The sequence below is a fragment of the Nicotiana attenuata genome, unplaced genomic scaffold (assembly GCF_001879085.1).
Source record: "Nicotiana attenuata strain UT unplaced genomic scaffold, NIATTr2, whole genome shotgun sequence".
Lineage (NCBI taxonomy): Eukaryota > Viridiplantae > Streptophyta > Magnoliopsida > Solanales > Solanaceae > Nicotiana > Nicotiana attenuata.
This window is the reverse complement of record NW_017670840.1, coordinates 348,808-356,847: the sequence shown is the minus strand read 5'-3', so window position 1 is coordinate 356,847 and position 8,040 is coordinate 348,808. Positions and strand designations below refer to the sequence as shown.

General features: G+C 38.1%; 1 protein-coding gene across 1 annotated transcript; it reads right to left on the bottom strand.

Moving 5' to 3' along the window:
- Positions 1–6,078: 6,078 nt before the first annotated feature.
- LOC109243802 (defensin J1-2-like) lies at positions 6,079–7,603 on the bottom strand. Its single transcript, XM_019410795.1, has 2 exons — positions 7,514–7,603; positions 6,079–6,261 (listed from the first exon to the last, which is right to left on the bottom strand). Exons 1-2 carry the CDS (start codon positions 7,575–7,577, stop codon positions 6,092–6,094), a joined length of 234 nt encoding a protein of 77 aa, XP_019266340.1. The 5' UTR covers positions 7,578–7,603; the 3' UTR covers positions 6,079–6,091.
- Between the last annotated feature and the right edge of the window lie 437 nt (positions 7,604–8,040).

Sequence of the window (8,040 nt, the reverse complement as noted above, 5' to 3'; positions counted from 1 at the left end):
ATCTTCTTGTACCTTTCCCATGCTTGACGAAGTGTCTCGCCAGCTCGTTGTTCGAACCCAAGAATTTGACTCCTCAATATCTTTGTTTTCTTAGTGGGGAAAAACTTGATTAAGAATTTCCGTGCCAGATCATCCCAAGTGCGGATTGAATTCGCTGGCTCCTTATTCAACCACTCCTTAGCTTCCCCGATCAGTGAAAAGGGGAAAAGTGTCAGCCTGACATAGTCCTTGGAAACGTTTAGATAATTGTAAGTATCCGTAATTTCCAGGAAATTCTGAATGTGCCTCTGCGGGTCTTCATGAGGTAAACCCACAAATAGCCCTGTGGATTGGATCAACTGCACCATGTATTGTTTGAGTTCAAAGTGCCCAGTGATATCAGGCTTCGCAATAGCCTGAGTCATATTAGCCAGACTGGGCCTTGCAGCTTCAACAACCGCGCGTTCCTCATTACCTGCCATCTCAATTGGCTGTGGTTGAACTACGATGTTCAACTCTCTTTCAATTCTGGTTCTAGCGTCCACCTCCCTCCTCACTCTGTGAAGTGTTCGTTCAATTTTGGGATCAAGAGGAAGGAGATTGTTTGCGCTTTTACTTCTTCGCATTCAAGAAAAGATCCTGTATTAGCACAAACAAATTGAACTGAAAATTAAAACTTGAATAAATAAATAATAAAATCTCAACTCAGTCAAGTAGCTAATTTCTAAGTCCCCGGCAACGGCGCCAAAAACTTGTCGCGATCAAAACACTCACGCAAATGCACGTGATCGTCAAGTAATAAAGTAGTGAGTAGAGTATCGTTCCCACGAAGACTTGTGATTAACTGTTGACTGATTCAAACTCAATTAACTTATCTATCCAAGAGGTTTTTCACAAAGTGGAGATGTAACTAATTTACTACCTATACTATCAAGCAATAATTTAACTAGAACAATTAACCAAACAACCAGCAATTTCGAGTAACAAACAGTAGGAGAGGATATTCCAGGGTCACAGGCTAGCTGACAATCGTGTTGTGTTCTTGGCTTAAAACGACTAATTGATTTATCTTGGTTGTTGATTGACAAGGTTAATATTACTCATAAGAGTCTGTCGAGTTCTTACTCGCCTATCCAAGTTAACTCAATGCCTATATGTCTATGGAATTAAGATTAACAAGAATGCATTTACAATTCCTGTATTTCAACCAAGCAAGGCAATTGGGTATATGTCTATCCCAATCGCTAATCCGTTCCCCGATACCCAGGTTTAAGAACTTGCTCTATTTAATTCTATATGCAATCTAAAGTTCCCACTTTCGAGTTCAACTAAAGATTCGTATACGAATAGTATTTCACTGTTAGCTACTCAGCAAAATAATTAAGAGCAGAATTAAATAAACAACCCAATATGATAAACCAATTTTGTCGAATTAAACTTCAAACAACAACATTCATGTTTCACCCATGACCCTAGAACAATGGGTTTTAGCCACTCATACTAGTGTTCATCACAATAAGGTTCAATTTCATCACAATTAGCAAAAACAAAGGGGAGAAAAGAAGAACTTGATGATCAAATCTCCTCCTTGCCTCTTGCCTCTCTATTCCTTGTACTAGACTATGAAAACCTTGATATTTTACTCCTTGGGCGAGCTTGACTTTATATAGGTTAAGTGAAAATTCCTCCAGATTTCTGATTTTGCCCCTAAACAAACCTTTTTCGGAACTGGGACTAGCGCGAACGCGCTAAGGTTCGCGCTAAGGTTCGCGCTAATTCCGTGACATTCTGCCTCCAGCTTCTGGACTAGCGCGAACGCGCTAGTTCAGACCATTTTTTCTTCAATTCGTTGTCTCGTCTTTGCGTGCACTCAGCTCCGAGGGGTCTTTCTTGCTCCAATGCAACTCCAATCACACCTTTAAGGCATCATATAGGCTCACCATCCTGCAATGTGTAAAATTCACAATTAGAGCCCATTTTTCATCATTTAACCATATTATGACATTGAAACATAATCAAGCGGGAGCATAAACAATCGCCAAATCACCTAGACTTAGCCTATTATCATTCGCCTACCCAAGTTAGGCCCCGGGAGGCTAATTACTTCGGCGCCAGTTCCGAGGTGGTACACGACCTCGAGGATCTCCATCAAAAGAAGTTAGGCTTTAAGAAGCCAACGGCGTCATCTCCGGTCCTGAGGTGGTACCCGACCTCGAGGATCTTCATCAAAGGAAGTTAGGCGTTAAGAAGCCAAAGGTACCATCTCCAGTCTAAAGATGATATCCGATCTCGAAGGGCCCTCTCTAGAAGAAGAACAAGCACTTCGAGCTCCGTCCATAAGGGCTCGACCCCAGGACATCGCCTAAATCTGGGCAACCCCTCATCGGGGACCTATCTACAATGCCTTAAAAGATTAGCTACAACAAACTCAAAGCAAGTTTCCATGTGCCCAAAGCTAACCTCACTCGGAGACCGTTCTCAAAAGTTTCAAGGCTGGAGGAATTATTTTCATGTGACCCAAAGTGAAGGTCCCGACGGCCCAAGTCTATCGAACCAATTCAAGCCTGGTCCGAGGAACAACGGAGATGCCGTTTTTTATCAACCAAAAGACAGAAAAAAATACTCACACACGGGTTAGATATCGGCAATGGTCAGCAGAGGCATACATCCAGGGTCTCCACAAGTGTTAAAGAAAATGGCAAACATCAAAGACGAAAGTCGAGAAAAAATTCTCATATTCAAAAACGTTTGGTTACAACAGCCCGCGAGGGGTTCTTACGTATGATTACAAAAGCCCACAAGGGGTTCTTACACAGAAACAAAGAGGCAAAAGGGGAAACATGAAGTAAAAGCCTAAAACCTAGTCTACTCTCGAAGGTCCATCTCCGGTAGCAGCATCCCCGAGCGCCGCCTCCTCGAACTTGCATCCTTGAAGGTGATACCTTCGACCGCCACCTCCTCTAGGTTCCCAGCTCGATCCCTCGGAATAATATCTCCGAGGGAGAAGATGAAGAAAAGGAAAAGGGGAGGACGCAGAAGAGGCAGAAAAAAGAGACATAACCCGCCGAAGCCAAAGGTTGAAGATTCGGCGGGCAACAGCCTCGACGGCCGGTTGTGACATTTTATCCCTTAGGAAAAAACCCAAGGAATGAAGTGCCACACCAGGCCAGGGTAGGAGAGTGAGCAGCGGTGTATAGTCCGAACACTCTCCCGAGCAGCGGTGTAGAATCCGAACGCCTTTCTAGATCGGAAGAAGCCAGCCACCACTGTCTCATCACCTCGAGCCAATAACGACAGTAGTAGCAGTCGTAACAACAACAACAGCAACGACAAAACGGTGTGATCCCGCTCGACAAAGGGAAGCTCAGGCAGGAGGCCACCACACAGCTGATGAGAATGTTGCCATACAACCATAAGGCCGTGAACCCCAAACATGGTGGTTAATAATTAAGGAAGATGGTGAGAAGAAAGGGATGAACGAATGGAGAAGGGCACTTAAATAAAGAGATCGGAATGCCCCCGTTTATAGGGGATAATGACACAGCCATCGATGCCTTTGAAAGACGGATCGACAGGCGCAATCAATGTGTTCTTGAAAACTGAATCGACGGCGGTGTTGTCACTTTGAAGAACGGGAATCGATAGTGCATTGAATGGCACCGAAAAGACAAGTCCATGGGATGTTCCGGTTATCATAAAGGCTCATGTCATAGGTTTCATCACCGGTATGACGTCGTCACGTGGAACCCGAAGAGTTGGGCATCAAAATCTTTTCCTATCGCTTCGTTCTAGAAAATGCGGAAACTATCTCTATACGGCAAAATCGGAGGGTCCAATTTCCCGTCATTAAGGCATTTCAGAAGATCACCTCGAGGCCTCGAGGCTGCAAAGAAGCGCTCGAGTCTCCTTCCTCGGAGCTCGTCGACACCCGACCTGAAGGGAATATCGACCGAGGCTAGAATAAAAATGGGAAGTTCCCAAGACACATGACTGAGTCTGACGAAGCATAGCCGGCATATTCTGAGCCCTAATCGGGGTGTCACATCTAGCTGTCACATCTCCATATCTTTATAATTAATGTATGTCATACCATATAAGGTTTCCTTCTTCAATATAAACGGGATTCCTACCATTTTGTAGAGAAGGGATGTTGCTCCAACTATTCTACACGAAATATATAAGAACTCTCTCTCTCTCTCTTTTCTCTCTAACATACTCTCTCGATATTGTTGCTCTTACTTATTATCTTCATACTTGTTCTTCATTTATTGCTTATCATTGGCCATAAAGCCTCCTTTAATTATATCACAACTGTTAGCCCTTCCCCGACTGCCCCTAATAGCTCGAGCCCGAGCCCGGGAATCGACCTCGAAACCCCAATCCGACTAGCTCGAGGCCCTGAACAGCTAACTCATCGGTTCGATTATAACTCTATTTTAGCTCGCATTTCGTCCTTAAACTTCATACACATAACATCAATTGCTTTACAACTAGCATAAAAATAGATCACGTATTTTTAGAGTCTTATCAACAAATTTAATTGTTATTATCATTTTCATGGTAAACAGTTTAAATTATACACCGATGGCTCAATCAAAGAAACTGCTCTGCATGGAGCCACGGGTGGCATGTTTAGAGAATGTATTAAAGTCATCAAAAGTTAGTACAAAGGTACTTTTTCTAACGAAAAAAGTTTGGATTAGCTTATTGTAAATAACTTATAAGTTTGAAGTGCTGAAACTGATTTTTTAGATAAGCATTTACGTGTTTGGATAGACGTGCTGAAACTGATAATAAGTAGTTGATGTGTTTGGTAGAAAAGTGCTGATAAGTTGTTCTTTTATTAAAATAACTAAAATATCCTTAAAAACTTTACAAAAGATAATAAATTAAAAAGTTTCTTGGTAATGAAAAAGATGAACAACGAATATGGAATGAAAAGAAAGTTAGAAAATTTATATTGGGGATAAAATTTTGTGAATTAGAAAATATTATTAAGGATAAACTAGTAAAAGTCTTGGTCAAACTAAAAGTGCTTATAAGCTAAAAGGCCATAAGTTGGGGGTGACCAACTTATGACTTATGGCTGATTTTAGCTTATAAGCACCTTGGGTGTTTAACAAACGCGTAGATAAGCCAAAAGATGTTTATAAGCCAGTTTAACCAGCTTATAAGCTTAGCCAAAACCCTCTTTATCAAAGTACTTCAAAGGTCAAATAACTATTTTTTGTAATAAAATACTCACTCAAATTTGTTTAAGTTGAGCTCCATTTTTTTCTTAGCTCGTTTGTCCCTCGTTCTGTTCGAACTAGTTTACAGAACAAATTCATTATTCATGGGAGTAAGTTCCATCCAGCTATATATATTACAAGCTTTAGTACTCGAGCGTTTAAGGCCATGCGAATGGATTTAATGGAATCATCATCTTCTTATTTTAGGTTTCAAAAACGTAATCTCTTTATACGTTAAGATCTTAGATTCAAAGACATTAGCAAGAAGCTAACCGTCGAGTGCCCTAAAACATTTCAATATTTTATGGTGAAAGATTGAAATGGGGACGATTAGTTAGTATTGAAGTGTGTGATGTAGATTCATCTAAAAGTTTATACTATTATAAAGAGAGTACATTTTAATTTACTTAATGATGTGTTTTCCCGTTCAAAGTACATGTGATTCTTTTTCATAGGCCAAGTGCGTGCAACTTCTTTACCATGATGGATAGCGGTGAGACTCTATTGAACCTTAGACTCTTGCCCACTCCAATAACATATTGAATTTTATACGTGAGTATCTCATCTAAAAGGTTAAATTGCTAGAAAGATCACATTTTAATTTAATTAATTACGTATTTGGAGTTTAGGGCTTAGGAGAGGCTGACGGTTATGTAAATTGGCAAGGGAAGAGAATTGATCGGTACATATTAAAATTTCTTTAACATGACGTGTCTTTATTCGAAAGTTCTGAAAGAAGAGAGATAGACGAAGGATAAATCAATATTCCACTGCCAAAGCCACACAGATTAGATCCAACAACCAAAAACAAAGAAAAACATCAAATATCAAGAATAGAAACAAAGTTCCTTAAACAAGCAGCATTAATAATGGGCAGCTTTTTAACAGTGTCTGGTGCAGAAACATCGGCGGCGGAAGCCCCGGCAGTGGCCGCTGCGGAAGCCCTCTGACTTGCAAATTGTGGCACAGTTTCCCTTCCTAAAGCATAGTCCTTTGAAGCGTTGGCTCGGTGACTCGCATGTCCTTCCCTCTACCATCTTTGGTCCCATCTCTGCATGTCGTAAAACCATGAAATCAAGAAACTATTGGATTTTGTATGATTATGACTCACACACCCTAAAATTTGCGCATAAATAAAGCAAAAGTCCATTACTCAAATGGTCACTCAACTATTCCAATTATGGGCTGTCACTTTTCTTTCATTTGTAACAAAAAAGTCACTTAACTATGTCTATAGCACTCAGAAGGTTACTCAACTAGATTTTTCAAATTTTGGGTTGTCAAATACCGATTTTACCCTCTAAATTATAAGCATTTATCTTTCTTTTTTTAAACTTTTAAATATTATGATTTTCCTTCTGTAATTTATATTATGGACTTACCCATAAATTTTATTTATAAATTAAAAAATAAAAAGTATTTAAGCATATATAATGCTGGAATAACAAAATAATGAGCATTGTAAAAAAATTAATTACAATAATTTGTCCGTAATAATAATTTTAGTATTAACAACAAAAATTCAAAACTCTATTTATACAATTGAGAATGAAAGGAAATAAAGATTGTAAAGATATATTCCATGCACGTACTATAAAAATAATTATTTAAATAAAGGTATTTTTATAATATACATTATATATTCTTGAAAATTATGCTCAATTATATTATTGTTCTGTCATTATATGAGTTGAAAACTATTTTTTATTTTATAAATAAAATATATTTATTCTATAGGTAAGTCAACAATGTAGATTAAAAAGAGAAAAAATTATAATATTTAAAAAGTAAAATTATTTTTTGATAATTTAGAGGGTAAAATAGGCATTTCACAATCAAAAATTTGGAAAATCTTGTTAAGTGACCTTTTGAGTGATATAGACATAGTTAAGTGATTTTATTTTTACAAACTAAAAAAAAGTGACTTTAGAAATAATTTGAGATAGCTGAGTGTCATTCAATAAAGTGATGACGATGATGTGTATTATTTTCATAAAGCTGATTATAATGACCAACTCAAAGGATGAAGTCAAACAGCTTCTGGTCTCCAAATATATGCATGCACGCATAAATAGACATGTATATTAATTTAAAATTAGAGATGGATTTTGCAGCGCGACAGGAAAACTTATATGCATTAAATGTGAAAAATAGTACCGTATAAAGATCTGTTAAATAAAGTAATACTACTAATATTACTGTCTATCCGAGTGTTATGTATTAAACTATAGTAAGCTGTAATACAAGAAAACGAGATGCTTTTCTAGAAATATGCAAGAACTGTGACGAGAAAGAAGACTTGCCAGTGGCAAAGACAAGCATCAGCATAAGGAACACAGTGGCGAACAATTTTATGTACCCTGCCATCTATTCCAGAATGGGAACTTTTTTCTTTCCTTTTTCGTGTGAATTTTAGAGAAAGTGAAAGACAGAAATAAATGGTGATATAGGGCTTTGATGGAAGTCCTATATATATATTTCCTGTGGATGGAAGAAAGAATATTTCTTCAAGTTGATTTACTTTTGAATAATGTAAGAAAATTGTAACGGCAAAGATCATACATATCTGTCATGATTAGCTAGCCATGACTACTCAGTACGTACCCACTTTTTCTTAGACAATGTCCTTTGATATATATATATCATCAATAATTGTTATGTAAAATTGTTGGGGCAAATGCGCACACAAGTATACGCAGTCGACAAGTAATAAAATGATGATTAAAGTATCGTTCTCACGAGTACTTGTGATCAACTATTAATTAAATTAAACTAGGTATGAATTATGCATTCACGTGATTTTTCGAGAGATGATTGTGATCTTAATTAA

Coding starts and splice junctions, on each gene's coding strand:
- LOC109243802 (XM_019410795.1), bottom strand. CDS start 7,577: ATGGCAGGGTACATAAAATTGTTCGCCACTGTGTTCCTTATGCTGATG. Junction 6,262..7,513: donor GATGCTTGTCTTTGCCACTG/GCAAGTCTTCTT, acceptor TACGACATGCAG/AGATGGGACCAAAGATGGTA.